Source organism: Balaenoptera physalus, assembly GCF_965194825.1.
Source record: "Balaenoptera physalus genome assembly, chromosome: 20".
NCBI classification, from domain to species: Eukaryota; Metazoa; Chordata; class Mammalia; order Artiodactyla; family Balaenopteridae; genus Balaenoptera; species Balaenoptera physalus.
The window spans coordinates 17,809,943-17,831,318 of NC_138901.1; the positions used below are offsets into that span (position 1 = coordinate 17,809,943).

Here is a 21,376-nt window from a genome sequence, read left to right on the forward strand (position 1 = left end):
GCCCTTGCTAAGGGAGAAATGTGACTGGGGGAGCAGTCGTGCTCCCCCGACCCTATAAAGATATCACTGACTGAAACCCCACCCTCCCTGCTCTTCTTCATTAGTCCTAATCAGCGGGGTGTGGTGTTTCTCATTAACACGGCTGACTCACCCACACACCCCTCCCATTTGCTAGCTATCAGCTTCCCACCCCTCCACTCCCCCAAAACGCGCCGTGCGCGCGCGCGCGCGCGCGCGCGCGCGCGCGCACACACACACACACACACACACACACACACACACACACACACACACCCCGCCGCCACCACCATCACCACTACAGCTTCTGAAAGGAGCTCTTGCTCTCCTCAGCTGATTGCCTGGCACAGCCTCTACGGGGACCCAGGAGAGGGGCAGGGGTCGCCACGGCCCGGTAGCTCTGGCTGTGAAATCAGAGATGAGGCAGGGAGGCCCAAGGGGCAGCTGCTGGTTGAAGGAGAGACAGAGGGCAGTGGGGCCGGAGCTGGGATGTTGGGTGTTGGCCTTTTACCGGGCACTTGGGGATGAGCTCATGGACAGCTTGGTGTCTGTGAATCCTCCCCCACCGCCAGCCGTCCAGCTCTGGGTCTGTGCTGATGACAGAGAATAGGCTCTTGGGTGTCTCCTCCAGCCTCAGCAGGATCTTCCCCCGACTTTGCTCCTGCGCAAGTTCTCCCACCCTCCTCACCCTTCCAGGGGCTTAGAGATCCAGACCCCTCTGCCCCATGCTCTCTCAGGCCCTGGTGTCCCTGAATCACTCCCACAGAGTCCTTCCATCTGATCACAGCCCTGGTTGGGAAGAGGAGGATGAGTGTTGGCAGGGCTCCCCAGCCCCTCCTCCAGCCCCCCCACCCCCGATGTCTTCTCTTCTGGGCAGGCATTAAGTTAAAGGCTGTGGTTCTGGAGGACCTGGGCTGGGGAAACACTAGCTTTTTCTCCCTTCCTCCCCTTCCCTCCCAGCTCCACCTAGCTTCCCACCTTACACCTGAGCCCTTTCCTGGGTCGCCAGAAATCAAGGAGACAAGCTGCCAGAATCTGCACCCTATGTTGCCATGCTCCCCTCACCGCGGTGACAGGGGCAATGTCCAGGTTGCAGGATACCTGGGTGCCCTCCCCCCTCAAACACGCTCAAGGACCAGATGTGGTTACTCAGGTCACGCCCCCTCCTGTAGCTCACTCCAGGTCATCCTTTGCGCTTTTTATCTATGGCTAGGATTTCTCTTGGCTTTGTGTCTCTTTACCACCCCTAATTTACTAATGCCCTTCTAGCAAATGCTTCCAGAGAGCCAAACAAACTCAGACCCAGAAACCTGGGTGCTGCCTTCCTCCACGGGAACTGACTGAGGTGGGAAAAAACCAGGGGAACCCGTGTGCCAGAGGTTCCGGAATCTTCTTTCCCAGGGCTTGTGAGAAACCATGTCCCATAGGGATGTCTGTTCTCACCTTCCCTGGCACGCAGGACTCAGCTGCAGATGGAATCCAGGTTGGATAAACTTTTAGAGGCCAGCTATAGTTGCCAACTGCAACAGAAGAGCAGGGGAGGCTGGGACGTCTCCCCATGGGGGTCTGCACCTTGGCACTGAATGGAAAGGGATGTTAGCCCTGGGTCTGGAGCTGAACCTTGGGCCTTCAATGAGCAACTGCCCCTGCCTTTTGTTTTTAAGTGAATCCTTGGCCAAAAGGGTCACGTGGAAATGAAAGGCACCCAGAGTTGATGAATAAGTAACTCAGGCCCTTTCTGCAGACAAGAGGGCACAGCCCCAGCTAGGGCAGAAGTCATGGGTTCACAACCTGGCTCTGACCTCCCAGGCTACGGGACTTTTCAAGGCAGCTGCTGAGCCTGGAGCCCAGCCCCTCCCTGCTCTCTGACCCATAAGGACATAGATCCAAATGTTCCTTCCTCTTTGAGGCCCCAGTCTGGTTCATGGCACAAGAAATCATTTGATGAAAAAATCGTGCTACTCATAAATGAATCCCCAGGCTACAGAACCTCTACCTGCCAGACCTGATGGGAGGGAAAATTCATGAGTCCCTGACATCTGCTCAGGGCTGGTCACGAAGACACCCTCTGCTGCTCCCTACCTGCTCCAAATAAAGTCCATGTCACAAGTCACCTGTAGCCACTCACATGCCTGCATCTCCAGAATCACCTTGGAACATGGGTGCCCCGTGCATCCCCTACTTGCCCAATGCCCACCCTCCCACGGTTGTGGTTACTTGAGACAGTTTGCAAGACCTTCCGCTACAAGGGTTTCCTCCCCACCACAGCCACAGAGGGCACAGACCAAGCGCAGATGGAACAGGTAAGTTTTATTTGGACTTTCAACTTGTTCAGAGAGCTCAGGGGCCCCACTCCCCTCTCCAGTCCCCCTTCCCCATTTCCCCTCCCTGGGGGAACACTCAAAGTACAAGGCCATGTGTCTCTGGAGTCCTCAGCCCCTGCCCTGCCCCACACACCCCCTCACTCCCCTGCACTGAGGAGGAGGGGAGGGGTGTGAGGAGGTGGGGGACCTGGAAGAGTTGGATCAGAATGGTACATGCACTGACAGTGGCGTCCACTGCCCGCACCGGGCTGGGACCCGGGAGAGGCTTGCAGTGAAGGGAGGCGGACTCATCGTGGGGCGGCAGGCTCTTGCCATAGCAAGCTCCACACCTCAGCCCTGGGGACCCCCTGGCCTCCTGCTTACCTGTCCTTCTGAGGGTTCGACTCTGAGGTAGATTTCACAGAGGGAATGTGGGTCGCTGGGGTGTGGGAAGGGGGTTAGCTCTTTTGAAGTTGATCTCCACAGCACCCTGGGCCCATCCTCAGGTTCTGGACTGGGAGGTGGGGCTGATGACACCCACCCAGCTAACAGAGGCTGAGTCACACCCGGGCTCCAGGGCACCTGTGGTGTCGGGGCTTGAGTGGGGTCAGGGTGGAGGGAAGCATCTGCCTTAACAATCTGTGCCTTGGTGCTGGGGGCTCCAGGAGGAGGGCATGGGCCTGGGAGGCTGGCACAGATAGTTCCCTAGCCTGAGGGTCATGGCGCCTCAGGGCAGCCTCTCTAGGCGGGATGCTCCCAGTCTTCCAGGGTCCTCCCTCTTCTCTCCCACCCTCCCTATTCCCCAGGGAGGGCAGAGGGGGAGAACAGGGTTGGCCTGCAGGGAACGGCGAGTCCCGACCTGGCCGTGGGATGGAGGAACTGGCGTCAGTGTGCAGGGAAGGCTCTGAGACCCCACAGGGAGGCATTCCCTGGACAGAGCACAGCCTGAGAAAGATGGACATCTGGGGAGGTGCTAGGGGAGCTCCTGGAGTCTTCTGATACCCTCCCCTCCCCCAGGCCCAAGCACTAGACACCTTCTTGGATCCAACCGTTTGAAAACAGAAAGGCAGAGGGAGAGGCTGGGTGGGATATGCCCCTTCCCACCCCAGCCCTGATCCCCACCTCCCCAGCAGAAGCCAGGGAGCTGGGGAGAGCCCCAGCTGACCTCCCGGGAAAAGCCAGGGCTGAGTGGTGCCTGGACCAGGGAAGATGGCACACACGTTGACTCGGTAGCTAGTGGAGGTATCTGGGGGTCGCAAGGGGCAGGGGCCCCCTACGAGATTCATGCAGCATTCAAAGTGAGTGAGTGTTTGGGGGTGATGGGAGAAGGTGGAGAAACAGCCAGCGGGTGGGGGAGGCACCCTAGATCTTGCTGTTCTCCAGGTGAGAGTCAATGTGTTTGATGAGGGCATCATCGGGGTACCCAACAGGGAAACCCAGTTGGCAGAGGGGGCAGCTGCGGATATCAGAGCCCACTGTCTCCATCAGCAGCTGTGGGGAGACAAGGGAGTCATTTATGGTCCACAACCCTCCATCATGGTCCCCACATCCCAGCCTGCCCTTTCCTGGGACCCGAGGCAGGGAGGGCTGCAGCATGCAGAAGGCATCTGGGCACCCCTTCTCCTTCATCACCCCCTTCCTCCCCCTCCCTGACCACCTTCTACCAGTTCAGCATCCACTGCCCCGACCCCGGGCATAGTGTCCCCAGGAGGTGTGAATGGGGAGGTGGGTATGCTCAGCCTCCCAGAGCATCTGCCGTAATAAGGGAAGCCAAGACCCAGACATGCCCTCAGAGTGACTAAGACACAGCTCTCAGATAACTCAAAGCAATGGATAATCCTAAACAATGTACAACCCAAAAATAATTTTCTGTCTGGCTTTGGAATATATTTTGGTCCTTTCAGGTGGCAAGGGTTGGCTCTGACGTCCAGGAAACTCATTATTTCGGTGAAACGATACAGCCGTGAGATAGGGCTGTCTTCTAGGATAGACAGAAAGGGGCAGGGGCTCTGAGGCCTGATGGACAGAACTGGATGAGCAGGCCTGTCCCTGTCCGGAACCAAGACCCATGGCATCTGCATAGCCTCCATCACCAAGTAATAGCAGATGTTTACTACTGAGCCAGGCACCGTGCAAGAGTGCTTTGGGCTCACTGCCTCCCTCTTAAGAACTCTCCAATGGAATTAGATAATAAATTATTGACCTCATTTTTGCAGATGAGAAAACTGAAGGCCAAGAAGATAAGTAACTTGCCGGAGGTCCCAAAGCTACTAAGTGGTGGAATCCAGAATCAAAGCCAGGACTGTCACTCTAAAGACCCGGGCCTTTAACCGTGAAACTGAACAAGTTTTAATGGTGCGGGGGCCCCAATTCACACCAACAAAAGGCCACTGGAGAGAGAGGGGTTGCTGCGCCCCGGGGAAGGGGGCGGTATCAAAGGAAGGGAGCCCCGCCCATCAATCAGGCGTGAAGAAAGGGGCGGGCCCCCACCACCCCCCCCCCGCCCGCCCCCCGCCGGGTCTGAGGCACGTGCACACGTGCCCACTCACGTTGATGGACGGCCAGGACTGCGCGTGCTCGGCGTGGGTGTAGGCGGTGGCGGCGGGCGACTCCGGGATGGGGAAGCCCGCGCAGAACGAGGCGCAGCGGATGGCGCCAGCCTCCGGGCTGGGCGGGCTGGCGGGCACGGCCCACTCCTCCTCCTCCGACGGCTGCTTCTCGAAGCGCAGGCGGATGCCCTCGAAGGCGTGCCGTGGGCTGAGGGGCCGGCTGGGGACGTAGAGCTCGCTGCCATAGGCCCGCGGCTTGGGCAGCGTGGCCGCCTCGGCCTGCAGCCAGGGCGGGGAGGCGCCCGTGTAGCCCGCGCCCTCCGCCATCTCCGAGTAGCTGCGCCGGCCCTGGAAGCCGGCCTTCACGTGGTGGCTGGGCGGCTTGGCGTAGGCTCGCTCGGCCAGTGTCCTCTCCCCGGGCGGCGGGGGTGGTGGGGGCCGGGGCTGCGGGGCCGGGCAGGCTGGAGGCCCTGGGGAGCGGCACTGCGGGCTGGGGGACTGGCACGGCGGCGGCACCGGCGAGCGGCGCTGCGGGACGGGCGACGGGCAGGAGGGCGAGGCCGGCGAGCGGCGCTGCTGGGGCGAAGGGCAGGGGGGCCCGGGAGAGCGGCGCTGGGGGACAGGGGACTGGCACGGGGGGCAAGGGGGCGCCGCTCGGGCCGGCGGGGAGTGCGAGGGGCACTGGGGGGCCGGGGAGTGGCGCTGCGACAGCGGCGAGTGCCTCTGGCCTAGAAGAGAAGGGGGACAGCGGTGGGGAGAGAAGACGTCAGAACTGGGGAAACAGGGCCTTGCCGGCGACCAGTGCCCACCCACTCTCCTCCGAACGCGAGTGGAAAAGGCCTGGGCACGGGGAAGGAAGTGAAGGGTGGGCCCCGGACGCAGGACGGTGGCCACAGCTACCCCCTCCTTCCGGGTCCAGCTCCAGGCCTCCCCTGCCCCATCTCACCGCCACTCCGAGCCTGCTCCTGCAGCAACGTCCTCAAGATCCTCCCCTGCAGGGAACTCAGCTCCCGAAGCCGGCCCAGCTCCTCTGTCAGCTCCGTGTAAGCCAGCGCCAAATTCACCCTGAAGGACACCCAGTCACTCAGGTCAAGGCTTGACCCCAGCTTGCCCTGACCCTGAGGTCAGAGGGCAGGGAGTGGGGGAGAGGAGAAGGGAAATGGGTTTACTGCCACAGCTGTGGAGAAGAACTGCCTCTGCCCCAGCATCTGGCCCTCCCCTCCCCTCCCCGGCCCTGCTAGCCCCGCTGCAGAAATTCTCTTGGGCTTTAAGGGCCACCTCAAAGGGAACCTCTTCCAGGGAGCCCTCCCCCGACCCCGAACCTTACCCTGGGCTAGGGCAGTGGTTCCCAGACTATGGGCTGGGGATAGAGAGCTCAGTGATTTCAATGGATCCCTGAAATTGTGTATTCACTGAGCATTGTCTGTGGCCTGAACACATCTCATACAGGTATGTGTGAATGTTTTTCTAATCTGTGCAGAAGCTGTGGTGACAAAACACAGATTCATCAAAAAGCTGCACTGAATTTATAGTAGGTTTTGTCCCTGTGAATTTCCTCAAAGAGCTCATGGTAACAGTTTAAGTGCAATCTGTGTATTGGGGGCAGGGGGTGCCTGAGGAGTCCTCACCTTTGAAAGATTAGGGACCACTGCTGCACAGCCTATGAAGAGCCCCATTCCATAAGTGAAGACATGGCCTTCTGGCTTGGCAGAGGTGCCAACTGATAAACTTGAACCCAAGTCTGCCTATTTCCAGGTCCACTGCTCTTGCTCCCACCTCAAAGCTGCCTCTGAGCTCGATTCAGCCTTGCAACTCCCAGGATCAGCAGGGAACCCTTTACATGGAGTTGTTGTGCACCGAACACCTCCAGGGGGCGCCACTCACATTAAGCACCTAACAAAAGTTGCCTGTTCTGGAACTTCACTGGGAGTTCCTCAAAGTTGGGGTCTATATCACTGTATTCGTATTCCCAGCATCTTGTCCAGGGTCTGGTACCCAGGAGCTGTTCAGTAAGGGAATATTGAATTGAGCCTCTCTATCCATTTTTCTCTCTTCCCTTTTTTTCCTCGCACTTCGTGCTCAGGCCTCCTGGTCACCCACCCTCATGGAGCTGGAACAGACTTAGCAAAGACTTCAACCACTTCCTTTTCTCTTCCTTTCTCTTTGGGTCCCTGTGACCCAGAATCACTGAAGGTTATCATTCTCAGCACTGCCCCTCCGCTCTCTCCCACCCCAGCCTGCACACCTCCAAGGAGCCTGTCCTGATGTCACATGAGGCTCCGCCATGCCCTTGGGTCACTGCTTTCATCTCTGATCTGGGGTTGGACCGATCCTGGGAAGCAGGGGATTTTGTTTCCTCAGATCTTGCCCCCTCAATCCAGAAGGGACTCTGGAACTTTGTGGAAGTTGGAGCTGGAGGGAAGTGGCAGGCAGAGGCTTGGCCAGTCCAGAGGGATTTCCTCACAGGGGAGGGCCTCTTGCCCCAGTAGCTGAAGGGCCCTGGGCAGCAAGGAGAGGAGGGTGGAGGGAGTTCTCCAGACCCTGAGGGCCCTGTCCTCATCCCATGGTAATGGACGTGTGAGAGGATGTATGTGAATGGGAGGGAATGAAGGGAGGTGTGAGACCACTGTGATGGGTGTGAGGAACAGGGTGAGAGTGTGTGTGTGTGTGTGTCTGACCCTGGAGAAAAGGAGGGGAAGTCGTGAGGTTAGGGCTTCAGAGGGCAGGAAAAGCCGAGGTGCAGAGGGTAGATGATGACTGAACTCCCTCGCTCTCCACTCACTGGCGGGCTCTCTCGCGCGCTCTCTTCCTAATCCTGGGGCGGAGCTGGGTGGAAGGGGGAGCCCCTCCCCCAACAAAGCTATTTTTAACCCATTTGGACCAAAGCCAAATTCTTGCAAATAGGCTGGGATTCTGGGGGACAAGCCCACTTCTAAAGGCGGGAGAGTGCCCTCTACCCATCTGATGGTGGACACGGATGGACAGGAGCAGAGAGGAGGGAGTCCTTTTGGGAGCCCCTGCCAAGGTGCTGCAGCCTCTATCCCATCACATCTCAGCCGTCGTGTGTCCTTGTGCTCCCCCACCCTCTTCTTCAGCGTGGGTCTGTGGGAAGAAATGGCATTGCCCTCATCAGACTGGGAGGCCAGTCTGTGTCCCACATTGGGGACTTCCCAGTGGAAGTCTCCCCTCTTCAAACTGGGGGAATCTGAGGGCAGGAGCTGCGTCTCCCCCGCTCAGACTGGGGGCTTTTGGAGGATCATGCTAGCGCCTCAGTGGTGGGGGCAGGAGGGAGCCCTGGGCAGGGCACTGATGGAACATCCCCTCTGACCGAGCAACCACAGTTTCTCTCCCTATCTGCCTTCACTGTTGTATCTCAGGTGACAGATACAGGTCGTCGCCTTCACACCCTGCCTCAGAGATCTCACCTGCCACACTCAGTTGCCAGGCCCCATCTCTCCCCTGCTTGCCTTCCTCCCCATGTCAGGAGCTACCCCAGTTTCCACCGCCCAGCTCCTGGCACCCTCCTCGCAGCAAAACAGGGCAGGAGGAAATGGAAGGGAGAAGGCCCTAGCCCAGAATGCCCAGCCCCTCTTCCAGCTCTGACCCTGTGTCCTCCTGGAGCTCCAGGCAGCCAGCCCTTGCAACGACCTCTGAGACCCCGGGCAAGGTGGGGGGATCCGACCTCCTGATGCCCCATGGCCCTGTGGGACCTCCCCCTTCATCGGGCATCTCTTCGTCTCTTCCCACCTCAAGATGCGCAGGCCCAGGCTGCTAAATGCTCTAACGACCTGAATGACTCACATTAGAAAACGCTGCCAATTCAGTGGGAAAAAATCTCAACTTCACAACACAACCAACAGTCGCACACGTGCACCTGAATACACATTCTACTTCCTGGCTTCCTGGCCCACACCTGAGTGCTATTTTCCACCATCACGGCTTTGGGATGTTTGGGAAGGATGGGTCAGGTGAACGGCAGCAGACGGCTGCATTTGGGTGCTTCTTCATTGCTTAAATTATGGGGGAAAATCCTGTCTGAGTCTCTCAGAACTTGGGAAGGACTCAGGGAGAAAAGAATCATAAATAATCTGTATGAGCCCTTATGGGCCAGGCATTGTGCTAAGAATTTAATCTTCACAACAACTCTACAGTGTTACCACTCTTATTATCTCCACCTTACAGATGAGAAAACTGAAGCTTACAGAGGTTAAGTCACTTGACCAAAGCCATAAAGCCCAGTAACAGTGGAGTTGCTGGAATGGGAGCTCCCGTCTCCTGGACTCCAAAGTCGAGGCTACTGACCACTAAGCTATCTACTGCCTTCCAAAAGGATCAGGGAAGGGGGGAAAGGAGAGGTGGGAAGGCAGCAGAAGGGAAAGGTAAGGAGGAGGAGGAGGCTGGGGACCTGCAAAGTGGCCTGGGAGCCCTGAGCATCACCAGCCCTGCCCTGAGGGGAGAGGAAGGCGCTAGACACGTGTGGAAGTGGAAGGACAGAGTTTATATTAAGAGGCCGGGTCAAGGTCACAGAGCAGTGGTGGCACAGAGCAGCGATTCAAACAGGCTCTTGGCACCTCAGCCTGCTGAGCTGGCACCTTCGGAAGAGCCAGAGTGCAAGTGGCAGCATTGGCAGGAAAGAGGGCTCCCACCACTGCAAACCTTTCCACCCTTTGTTGACTTATCCTTTCATTCATTCTTTCCACGAATAATTGAGGGAGCTCAAGAATTCATCTGGAAACAATCATCTTCACTGTTACTGACAAAGCAACTGAGATGAGAAAGGTTAGAGACCTAAGCGTCTGCCTCTATAAAAGGCCTCTTTCTGCCCCAAACCAGCTGGGAGACACGTGGGCTTCCGAGTGCAGTGTCTTCCCCAGGGAAGTTCACTGGGTGCCCTGTGCTGCGCTGGAGCCTCCACGAGGATGCGGATTTGGATGCAGACACAGATGCGGCAGGGTTGAAATTCAGACCAGCACTGGGTCATGGGATTAGAACTAGGGATGGATGGGCTCAAGGTCAGGATTAAGGCTGGGGTCGGGGCCAGATTAATTCATTTTCAGTCAGGATTGTACATGGAGCTGGGGGCAGGATGAGGGATAGGGTTACAGGGAGGGATGGGATCAGTATTAGGGTTAGGACTGGGGGAAGGATCAGAGCTGGTCATGTGGTCAGAATCCCTGGCTGACAGAATCAGCAGGAAAAGAGAAATCCAGCATCCCCACCCCCTCCATCCTTGCCCATAGCTGCCCCCTGCTGCCCCCAGCCACCTCACCCCCGCGGGGGAATTGAGGGACCCAACTTTCCACCACCCACAGGCACACCCAGCATTAGTCTTCCCACCCGGCCCGACCCTCAGGGAGGGGACCACAGGCACCGGGCCGTGGAGGGACTTGAGGTTGCGGGCCGGGGGAGGAGGAAGTCGCATGCAACAACCCAGCGCTCCACCACTTCCTTTCAGGCACCTTGAGCCCCTTCACTCTCCTCGGCCAGCTATGACTTGCGGTCCACAGAGCCCGGCTCTTCATGGCAGCCCCTGCCATGCTTCCAGCTCAGCCAGATGTTCTCTGTGTCTAGAAAGCCTCCCTAGATACAACCAAACCGAGAGGCTCACAGCAGGGCTAGGAACCAGAGTCCCCATTTCGGTTGGGGGGGCCCACACATCCCAATTTGCCCAGGGCTGTCCCGGTTCACAGGAGTCACCTGGCATAATTATTAATAGGGCCCCCTTTCACTTTTAAAAATGATCGGGTTTAGTCAACAAATCATCTGGCTGCCCCTCATATAAGGGCCTCCTACTTGGATAAGAATGTGAACCAGAAAAACACCACAGAAGTACTGTCACCCCATCTGCTCAGGACCTGTTTGGAATTTGCACTTAACTTCTCTGATTACTTCTTTGTAACCTTGGTTTGCTCAGCTGTAAAAGGGGACAATACTGTCACACATCTTTTGGTGAGAATCAAGTGGGATTTTGTAGGTAAACTGCCTCGCACAGTGTCTGCTGTGGATGAAGACGCAGGGAGGTGCCCAGGAGACGGGCGGAGAAAGGCGGAAACCAGTTTTGATCCTTTTCTGGAGATACCAGCTCAGTGAGTTTGGTTTGAATGAGGGGAGGACGTGGAGTTCCCCATCGAGGGAGAGAGCGTGGGTAAGAGCTGCTCTCTGCCTCCCTGGCAGGGAAAGGGTCAGAAACAGTTCAAAGCCCACCAGCCCCTCAGACCACAATTAGGTGGGCGTGGTGGGCCCCAACTTCAGAACCCCTCCCCACCCTTGGGCAGCCCCGAGGCTGCAAGTGCTCAGGGCTTAATTCCTGTGGGCCGGGTACCCAGGCTGAAGGAAATTTGAAAGAAAGGAAGTAGGGAGGGTGAGAAGCGTGAAGGGGGAGGCCCTGGGCCCGCTGGTTCTGGGGCATGAGACTAAGCTCAGGGTACACGGGGGTCTCCGACTTCCGTCCTGACCCCCCCCCCCACTCTGCCCTTGACCTCTGTGCAGAGTTTCCATCCTCTCTCTCCGAGTTCACACTTCTCCCCCACCACTAACCGCAGCCCACGCAGAGGCTTGTGGGTGGAGAGAGGGGTGGGGGGTGGGCGGAAAAGCACCCAGGCTGCAACACTGAGCCCCCCACGTTGGGGAGAAAGGCCTCCAGTCCCCCCCTCATCACTCATACCGAATCCCCATCTTCTCACAGCGTGCTCCCCTCTTGGATGAACCCCCTCCCTCACTGGCCCTCATTCCCCTCACTGAGCCCCCTCAAGGAGCCCCCTCTCCACAGTCTCCCTTCCACCCTCAGTGCTGGCCACGCCCTCAGGAAGGCCACACTCAGGACCTGTGACCCCGAGTGGGGCCCAGAGGGAAGGAGGCCATGGGTTCTGCACCTCTCACTTGGCTGGGACCCTCCTGGGGTCCTCAGCTCCCTGCGCATCCTCAGGAGCCGGTGGTCTCCACTCCCACCTCCTCCTTCATTATTGCCTTTGGCCCCCGAGTCACCCTCAGCGGCTCTTCCTCTGGGGCAATTTGTCCCCCTGGGCACCGACCACCAGATGCTGGGTGGACCAAACAGCAGGGAAATCTTGACCAGAGGTCAGACCTGGAGGGTGGCAGTCTGGTCTGGGCGCCCATTTTCAGAGGAACATTGATGACCTGGACTTGTGAGCCAGGGGCCGGGATGGGAGGGGCTGGAAGCCTTGGGGCTGGGGCTGCCTCCCAGGACTGCCCCCTCAGCACCTGGGGGGCTCACTGCGGGCAATTAACAGAGGCAGTGGCAGTACGAGGGAGGGCGTGTGAACAGCCAGGACTCCCACGGTGAAACTGGCCACCTGGAGGCATCCACACTGAGACGGGGGAGCACCTCTCGGGGGTACACTGGGGTCCCACGGAGGACTCGGCTGGACTCAGGAACCTCTGTGGCTCCCTCTTGAGCCTTCACACCTCCATCTGGATAATCCACCCCTGCAATCCTCTCCTAGGAAGGTCCACATGTAAAATTCCCACTAGCCTGGAGGGTTGGGCAGAAGTAGAAGGAAAAGGAGGGGCTGGTGGGGGAAAAGGAGCTGAGAGCAGGTGACTGAGGCCTCCTCAGGAGGGAGGACGGGGAGGGAGCACTCGGGAAGCGGCTTATTACCAAAAGGAGCTGAGTTTATAAGAAAATAAAACTACCGGGGGAGAGAGGACTTCCTCTGAGAATTAACTCTTGCCAAGCTGAGGCTGTCCAGAGATGCTTGGCCTGAAAGGAAGTGTGAAGCTGGGCAGGCAGGGCCCAGCCGGCTCCAGGGGTAGACATCCAGGAGGCCCTGAGGCAGAGCCCAAGCCGTAGAGACCGAGGGGAGGAGCTGGAGGTCACCTCTGGTAGGACCAGCCCTGGAGCAGAGCCCAGCTCCCTCTGGCCAAAGGGACAGGGTCGGGGGTGGGGGGGATGCCTTGGGGTGCGAAGGAAAAGTGGCTGGCCGGGCCAGAATTAGTGGCATAGACGATATATGACCTCCAAAAGCATCTGCGGGAGGGGTTCTCTTCTACTCACTCGCTCACGTGGCCCCTCGGGACCCACCGCCCCCTTCTCTGCCTCCCCCACATCACCTTCTGCCACTTCTCCCAGCAACGACGGACCTCTGAGCCCATGAGGGAAACCTGGGGCCAGACAGGTGAAGTGGGCAAAGCTAAGCCACTCGGCATCCCAGGAGGGGTCCCTGAGATTCGAAACCTGGCTGTTCGGACTCCAGCCAAAATAAATCCTCTCTCTGGGTTCAACCAATTGAGGGAGGCTTCACTGCTGGTCTTCTAAGAGGGAGTTGGATTCAGTGAGCCATAAAGGGCCCCACGGTGTGACTTTAGGGGCAAGCTAGGATTCTAGAACATGTGCGTATGTGTGTATGTGTGTATGTGTGTGTGTGTGTGTGTATGCGCTTTCCGGGTCTGGGCACACGGGCTAGGATGGACCCTGAGCCCCAGCCACAAGCTAGGGTGGACCCTCTCTGCAGAGGCCCCTAACAGCTGAGGGGTCCCGCCCATCAATCCCACACACTGGGTTCTCACTCCCCAGCTACCACAGCCCCACCCAGGCCCTCACCCCAGGGTGGAGAGGGAGGTGAGAGGTACCCCCAACCAGCCAGAAGCCGGGAGGAAGGTGAGGGGGGAGCCTGCTGGGAGGAGGACCGGGGGTCCTGGAGCTGGGTGTGTGGTGTGGTGGAGGGTTAGCTCCTGCCCTCACTGGGCCTCAGCCTTCCCCTCTGATGAAAGTAGGGAGTCTGTGCCACACGTCTCATCTTGGGGGAGAAGGCTTAGGCGGAAGGAGGTTTGTGCTCTATTTCTCAGAAAGTGGGAGAGGATGAGTTCCGGTGCGGATGTGAAAGGCACCAGGCTCACTGCTGCCAGGCTGCGCTCACCCTCTCCCTGGCTGCCCAGTGCCTCCCCGGAGGCCCCGCTACTAGGCTCACACTGACATAGCTCCCTCCCCACCTACTGCTGCCACTCTTTAATGGCAGGATCCCCAAGGAACACCCCAGCATAATACGTTCTAATTCCCTGCATGCTGCTGTATGAACTCAAGGAAGTCCATCCTCTCCTAAGCCTCAGTTTTCTCTCTCCTGAGATAGGAGACGAGGCACCACAAATCCTAAAAGAGACCATCTCCTTCCTCCTTGTCAGGGAGGAGAGGGTTAACCCAAGTGGCTGGGCCTTGTTACTGGGATAGAAAATGGGCCCCAGAGAGGCCCCAAAACTCACCAGGGGACACTGAACATAGCAGCAAAGCTGCTGAGGAAGTCTCTCTCAACACCTGACACCTCGAGAAGACACAGGCCTGGGTGCCAGAGGAAAGCAAAGGGAACCTCCCAGAACCTGAGCACCTCCAGAAGCTCGCCTCCTTCCTGTGAAGGGCGCAGAGCCACACAAGCAACCCAAACCTCACAGCCCTGACAGCGTGGAAGAGAGGTCCCCCAAACAATGTGGAGGGGGAGGAGAGAACCAAAGGGGGAACCTGGGAAATGCCATCCCCGGGGGTGCAGAGGTTAAGAGGAAGAGGATTACAGAGTGACTTACTGATCATCCCCAACTCTTTTCACCCATGCCATGTCGCGCTCTGACTGGTTGGAGGCCAGATCCTAAGGGAAAGATCGAGCAGTCAGACCCCAACCTCACCTTGCCTAAACTTCCCTTCTTTACCATTCCCAGGGCTGGTCGGTACTCAGTGAGGAAGTCCCAGATCTCTAAAGTTGTTTTCAGCAGCCCCCAGACCTTCAAGGAGCTCTGCAGGTGCCAGAGCAGGGACCCCGGGTCAGCGCCCCGCCTTTTTACCTGGGCCCGGGTCTCCTGCAGCTGCTTCAGCTCCCCCTGCAGCCGCTCACACTCGGCCTGGAGCTGCTCCTCCCGAAGCTGAGCCCCCCGGGCCTCTCCCTGGGCAGCCTCCAGAGCCTCTTCTAGCTGCCGCCGCTCCAGCTCACTCATACTCGGCGTGGGGCCTGGCCAGCCTGCCGGTAGAGGAAGGGACAATGTCAGGCTGGAACCAGCTGCGGGACACTCTCCACCCACTCCCAGATCAATACAAAGTGAAACAGGTGAGAACTGCCGCATGAAGGATCCAAGAGAGACATCCAGAGGGTAGATATCCCAGGATGAGAGAGAGACCTCTACTGAGGGCAGGCGGGAACGATGGGCTGAGCTGCTTTTTCTAATCTTTCTGGAGGCCAGGGGAGAAATAAGACGGGCTCTGGAAGGGTGTCCCCAGCCAGACTCAAGTCTGCAAGCATCCTCGGGGGCCTCTCCTAATCACAACGGAAGACAGGCGGAGGGGACTCTGGGTGGGACCGCCCTCTGCTGGCATATACAGGAATTGCATGGGAGAGCCTGGGAATAAAGGAGTTAAAGGGGGGGGATGTCAGTGGGAGAAACTGGGGTAATAGTTGATGAGGTGAGGGGACAGTTGGTAAGGAGGGATGAGGTGATTATGGGAGAAGTTTAAGACATTGTAACGGGTTGTTGACTATCAATCTGAAACACCGGAGGTGCCCAATGGTGTTGAAATGGGGGGCTGGCTTCGGAACTTCAGAGTATGGAAATCAGGGGTGGCTGAGATCTCACCGTGACTCAAGCCAGATCCGCCTCTCAGTGCCAAGTAGTGCAGGTCCAGATCAGCACAGGGCGGGGCAGGGGCAGTGGGGGGGCTCAGGCTGGGGAAGGCTGCATCCCGGAGGCCTTGTTGCTGCCGCAGCTGCTGCTCCAAACCACAGATCTGCCGCAGGTGGGTCTCCACCAGGGCCCGCTATGGGGGGGAGACAAAGGGGTGAGGGTCTGCATCAGGTCAGGGCACCCCTGTGGGCCGCCCAAACCCAGAACTTCTCCATGTCTGGGTATCCATCACCCCCCTAAACTGAGCAGAGACCCCAGGTCACATATCCCAACTCCACTCTCCAAGTGGCCATGAGTCTCCTCTCCCAGCAACTGCAATGCAGATGTTTCTGGCTATAGCCCCTTGCAAGGTCAGAGTTAATGCCTCTTCCTTGTCACTAACACGCAGAGACACTTATAAGAACACTCAGCCCCCTGTCCAGACACCACCACCCCCTCAGGAGCATAATAACTTCCATTTGCATATGTGACTTAACCACTCTGGGCTTCACCTACCTCATCTATAACATGGGGCTAACCACACCTACCTCTTAGGTAAGTTTGTTACGAGGATTAGAATGAGTAAATATATCTAAAGAGATAAGAATGATGCCTGGCACACAGTTAAGTGCCATGTAAGTGTTTATGATTGTTAAGTCAAAGCATTTTTTACACGAATGCCCAACAGCTCAGCAAGGTTGTTATTATTTGCCCCACTTTTCAGAGGCAGGACAGAGGCTAAGTGACTTGGCCCAGCTCACAGCTAGGAGTCGGCAAGAGACCATGCCTCCTGATTCTGACACCTGCCCACCTGCTCACATGCATGGCCATACCCTGACTCAGAATCACACACAGGCCAAGGCCCATCCCAGCAGCCACGAACACTTTCAGTCACCTCTGCCCTCACCCACACAGCCTTCCAGCTCAGTGCTATAGGCGCAGGGTCAACGCAGCGTGAGCACCAGACATACACACAGATTCACAGTGTTCTACAGGGCTACTCACATAGTCACCTCCTGTCACTGCATGGCCAGGATGTACACAGAGTCACTCACAACCTGTATGATACACACAACCCCACTCACCAGGCCAAACGGGCACTCACTCACGGACAGACACGAACACGGTGGGGTGCATTCCACAAGCACACAGCCAAGGTCACACCCTCAAGCACCCGGGCTCCCTGGACCTCACCATCTCCGCCAGCTCCGTCTCCAGGTCACTCTTCTCCACGCAGAGCTTCTCGTAAGCCTGGATCATCTCCCCGAGCTGTTCTTCCTGCTCCTTATTCTTCTGCAACTGGATGGGGCCCGGAGGGGGTGGAGCGCAGCCAGAGTCAGGCCCATCTTGACTTGGGGGCAGAGCAGCACCCTGTGCCTCCCACCCCCACTCCCAGCACCCAGTGGAGGGGTAGGAGGAGCTGCAGCTGGCTCTAGGGAGGACCATGGCCATCTCTGATCAAGGAGATGGAAGGTCAGAGGCTGGGGAGGTTATCAGAAATGGACTGGAGCAAAGAGCTCAGGGAGGGCTCACCTCGTGCTGGAACTGGTTGAGCCGTTGCTGCAGGCTGACTTTCTCCACCTCCAGCAGGGAGCCATCCTTGATTTCATACAAAGAGAAGCCGTGCTCCTCTCCAAAGTCATTGATCAGTGGGTACTGCGGGTGGGGCAGGCCCTCAGGACAGCTTCAGCCTTGCTGTGTCCCCATCCCACAACCTGCGTCAGAATCCTCGCCTCTCCCTCCCCACTCCAGTGGGATCTGTACATCCTGATTCCCATGGCCCTGTAGGCATCTCCCACCAACCAGATCTTTTTTAGATCCAAGGTCCAGCACTCCAAAGCGGATCCCTCCTGATCCTTTCCTGATTGGTGCTGGGGTCTCCAGAGTTCCCATCCGTCCAGAGCAGCCACATCCCTCGTGAGGGATTCTCAAGTTCCCAAGAGTCTGTACCCTGACCCCTCTTTTGGATCCCTGGAATCTCTGCCAGACCCCCAGTTCCTGCCACCCAGCAGCCCCCTCCCCTGTCACACACACAGCCAGACCCCCGTCATCTCCAGGTTCTGACCTTAATCTCGTAGACTTTGAGGCGGCGGCGGAGGGTGGCATTCTCCCTCTCCAGGCCCCCCAGCCGCTCTTTGATGTCTCCGTAGGCCGTGATCAGGGCAAAGTGGGAGGCGGAGCACATGTCCCCCCCCAGCGAGGGGTCTCCAGGGGCATCCAGCCACACCTCACTGGGCCCCAGGGCCTCCTGGGTCAGGATGCTGATGTCATCCTCAAACATGGACTCCATGGCAAGGGCCTGGGCCACGGCCCGCCCTGGGCCTCCTGGGAGAGCAGGAGCAACGAGCAACGGTGGAGAGGGTGGCCCAGAGCTTGTCCCTAATACCCCTTGTCCTGGCCTGAGGAGCTCTGCGGCCAGCTGAGATGCAGCCTGGTGCTGCCCCCGTGTCTCACAGCCCTCTCCCAGACCCATCTTCTCTTCTCTGCTGCCTTTGGGGGAAGGAGCTGGGACCAGACGGAGGTGGGGGGGCGGGGAGCAGTGACAAATAGGGACAAGTAAGCGAGGCCAGCAGCAGGGAAGGGCTCCTTCCGGAACCCAGGGAGAACTGTGGCCAGGAGAGGGCTGCCTTCCCAGCACACGGGGCCCAGATGGGGCCTGCCTTGACTCACTCCTCAGCCCCTTCTCCACCCCAGGTCTCACTTCCCCAAATACCTCTCTTCCAAGCTCCTCATGCCAGGCCTCTGGCACCCCTGGCTCCTCCCTAAGGAAGGCCCAGTGCTTCTGGGAGTGTCAGCCCCACCACTGTCACAACATCCTCTGCTGGGCCCCCGCCCAACTCCCTGGCTTCCTCCTCTAGGATCCCAGAGTTCAGGAAAAGGAAGTGCTTCCCCCACTCACACCGGCAGCTGTGGCAACCCTCCAGGCCCTCCTCACCCCTGACTTGGGACCCACAGGAGGTCATCGGCTGAGTGTCTGAGGATACACAGAGGGGAAGGGGGCTCTGGGAGAGGGCCCGGCGCAGGTGGAGAGGGCTGACAGAGAATTCCGAAGCCCGGCCTGTGTGCCTGCACACAGGGAAATGGGGAGCCCTGAGAGGGGGCAGGAATGACTCAGGGCTCCCGAAAGAGTAGGCGAGGGGGTGCGTGTGTACTTTTCCTGGCCCTGTTTATGAATGTGTGTCTGTGGTTGGCATGTGTGGGGGGAATGTGTGTGTCTGTGAATGAGTGTAGGTGTGTCACAGTCAATGAGTGCTTTAGCGGGGCTGCGGGCGGGCGGTGGGGGGGGTCGGAGGGAGTGGGGAAGTGGCCAGGAGGCCGTGTGTGTTTGTGTGCGCGTGTGTGCACGCGTGCGTGAGCGTGTGTGAAGGGTGGGCACGTTCGGGGCCGTGTGTCACGTGAGGCACTATGGGAATGTCCGAGGTGTGTGCGCGCGCGCCAGAGCGTGTGTGCGCGTAGGAGAGGGGGCTCCCGAGGTGTGAGTTGAAGCAGTGGGGTCCGCGACCTCCCAAAATCGGGCAGCAGGAGCCTGGGGTGGAGAGGGCCCAGGCCCAGGCCCCAACACTGCCCCGCCTTAAGTGCCAGGGAAACGCGTGTGACCGGGTCTGAGTAAGGAGTGTGTGCGCGTATTTGTACGGCTGGCCCCACCTTTAACCCTCTCCTCCCCAGGCCCATCCCCTCTCCCCCAACTCCGCTCGTCCGCGCTCACCACACCCGCCCAGACCCCCGGCTGGCCGGCCACCTCGGGCCCAACCCCACTAGCCGGGGCTCTGGCCCCTTAGCGGCCGCGACCAGTGTTTGCTTCCGCTGCATCCCCCCCTCGGCCCAGCGACCCCGCGCGAGAGCGACAGCAGGCGGATGGGGAGGGGGTGCCTCCTCGGCCCCGGGCCCCTTCTGCGGTCCCTTTAAGAGCCGCCCTTTAAACCCCTTTAGCTCGGCGGACAGAAACTGTCGCCCCTCCCCTCTCAGGGGCCGAGACCAGGCAGCCCCCTCCCCCACTGCCGGCACAGCCCCGGGGCCCCAGTCCGGCGTCGCCGGGCCAGGGAAGGGGCTCCGGAGGCGGTGCGGCCTGAGGAGCGGCGGAGGAGGGGGAAAGGGGGAATGCGGGCTGCCGACGCCGGACCCTTCCCCTTTCCGCCACCCTGGGCCAGCTGCGGGCCAACCTCCCGCCCCCTCCTCCGGTCCACCCCGCGACCCAGGGGCCGGCCCTGGACGCCGTTCCCCTCCCCCCGCCCAGCCCAGCCGGGACTCACAGCTGCTGCCGGTTCCTGCTGGTAATCGCAGCTTACCCCCTCCGCCTGCTCCCTCCCCAGACGGGCACCGGTGCCCCCACCCCCCTGGCACCGCGCTCTGCTCTCGCCCTGTCGCCGCCGGGTCTCTCCCCACCCCCCACCCCTCCCCCCAACCCCCCTCCCTCGCTCCCGCCCCGCTCCTCCTCCTCCGCCGCCGCCGCCGCCGCCTCCTCCTCCTCCTCCTCCTCCTCCTCCTCCTCCCCGGCTGCTCCGGGTTTCTCCGGCTGGGAAGGCGCCCCGGACCCGGCCGCGGCCACCACCACGTGGCGAGGGGCGGCCGGCCCGGCGTGCGGCCCCGCCTGGCAGCGCGCCCGGCGCCCACCAGCTCCCTGCCGCGCGGCCCACGCTCCGCGCCCCCTCCCTGACGCCTCCCAACGCAGTGTGGCGTGGCGGCGTGTGTGGGGGAGTCTGCGGACAGCGCCGGGGCTCAGGTGGTGCTTTGGAATTTGCTTTGGGGCTGTATGTTTTGGGGAAAGTGAGGTTCTTTATTTGGATTGTTTTGGTCTTTGATCTTTTGAGAAGGAAATATTAGACCTACTCTTCATAGCTCTTGGGAGAGGGGGCATTGCACTGATAATGAATACAATGACCTTAGGGTCCAGTCGGAGAGATGAGAGTTAAATCAGTTAACTTCTTTGGAAGTGAGAGTGAGCTAAGAAGATCAAAGTTCATTAGGAAGGGGGACAGCTTTCCTCTCCCACACACAATCCCCTTCCCCCAACACACAGACGCACCCACAGGCCAGCGAAATGAACAAACAACAGATTTCACCCTTCCACAAAGATTATTTGAGCACCTGCCAAACTGCTGGGCAGGAGTCACAAGTTTTTGCCACTTTCCCACTGTGTGACCTTGGGCAAGTTACTTAACATCTCTGAAATAAATTGGAGTTAATTCCTGACCTGGGCAACCGTGGGAGAGGAATGGGGATCAGAACTAAAGGTGCTCTGTGAATCCTCAGGGGGGTGTTAATAAGTCATTTTGGTTATTCCCTGATGGATTAAAAAACCATGGGCAGAGGCATGGTCAGCCTGGATGCAGGTAGGGAATGATCAAGGGAAGCTCTGGAGGACTCTGGCTAACCCCTAACAAGCCAACCCTGGAAAGAGAGTATAGGCTAAGGAGGGGGCTTTTGGTAGGCTCAGAATTTAGCTTGAAGCCTCCCATCTGGAGAGAGGGTTCAGGCTTCTGGGAACCTGAGCCTATCTTTTTGGCTCCTGGAGGAGGTGGGTGTTGAATCTGGAAGGGGCAGGAGAAAAGGTTTCTTGCTTGCTGTGAGCTTTGAGAAGCAGCAGCAGCAGCTCCCATTTTGTCCCACTGTAGGGAGAAGATTGGGCTGGAGGGTGAGCTCCTCCTCCTAGGAGAGCCAGCAGGGGCTGTGTACTCTTTATTTTCAAAGAAGGATTCTCACTGGCTCCCTTCCTCCTCCTCCTCCTGCTGGGTTCCCTTCCAGTTGCTCCTGCTAGCCTTTTACAGTCCAGAACACTAGCTTTCTCTGAGCCATGTGGGACAACCCACCTGCCCTTTAGATATAAAGGCTACCCACAGGTGTCATCTCCCTTAAGGCTGCACAGGTTCTCTTCTAAAACTTAGAAGACCAGGCAAAAGATTGGAGGCTGGG

The 21,376-nt window shown here is 58.8% G+C and overlaps 1 protein-coding gene across 5 annotated transcripts; it reads right to left on the minus strand.

Annotated features, from left to right (window-relative positions):
• Nucleotides 1–2,313: 2,313 nt before the first annotated feature.
• TBKBP1 (TBK1 binding protein 1) lies at nucleotides 2,314–19,846 on the minus strand. Of its 5 annotated transcripts, none has more exons than XM_082441686.1 (11): nucleotides 19,717–19,846; nucleotides 17,532–17,791; nucleotides 17,000–17,122; nucleotides 16,661–16,765; nucleotides 15,440–15,620; nucleotides 14,657–14,829; nucleotides 14,402–14,463; nucleotides 7,828–7,972; nucleotides 5,817–5,935; nucleotides 4,871–5,598; nucleotides 2,314–3,812 (listed from the first exon to the last, which is right to left on the minus strand). In XM_082441686.1, the coding sequence occupies exons 2-11, from the start codon at nucleotides 17,754–17,756 to the stop codon at nucleotides 3,787–3,789; spliced, it is 1,887 nt and encodes a 628-aa protein (XP_082297812.1). In that variant the 5' UTR covers nucleotides 17,757–17,791; nucleotides 19,717–19,846; the 3' UTR covers nucleotides 2,314–3,786. The 5 variants fall into 5 exon arrangements, with proteins under 5 accessions (XP_082297812.1, XP_082297813.1, XP_082297811.1 ...); XM_082441687.1 differs by lacking the exon at nucleotides 19,717–19,846 and adding an exon at nucleotides 18,180–19,659; XM_082441685.1 differs by lacking the exon at nucleotides 19,717–19,846 and having other exon boundaries at nucleotides 17,000–17,065; nucleotides 17,532–19,661.
• Nucleotides 19,847–21,376: the final 1,530 nt, after the last annotated feature.

What these genes read in the sequence shown, in the direction of transcription:
- TBKBP1 (XM_082441684.1), bottom strand. Translation starts at nt 17,939, where the DNA reads ATGGGTCTGGGAGAGGGCTGTGAGACACGGGGGCAGCACCAGGCTGCA. An exon ending in CGGATCTGGCTTGAGTCACG is followed by an intron (nt 14,830 to 15,439) that starts GTGAGATCTCAG and finishes CTCTACCGGCAG; the next exon opens with GCTGGCCAGGCCCCACGCCG. An exon ending in TGCAGGAGACCCGGGCCCAG is followed by an intron (nt 14,464 to 14,656) that starts GTAAAAAGGCGG and finishes TCTTTCCCTTAG; the next exon opens with GATCTGGCCTCCAACCAGTC.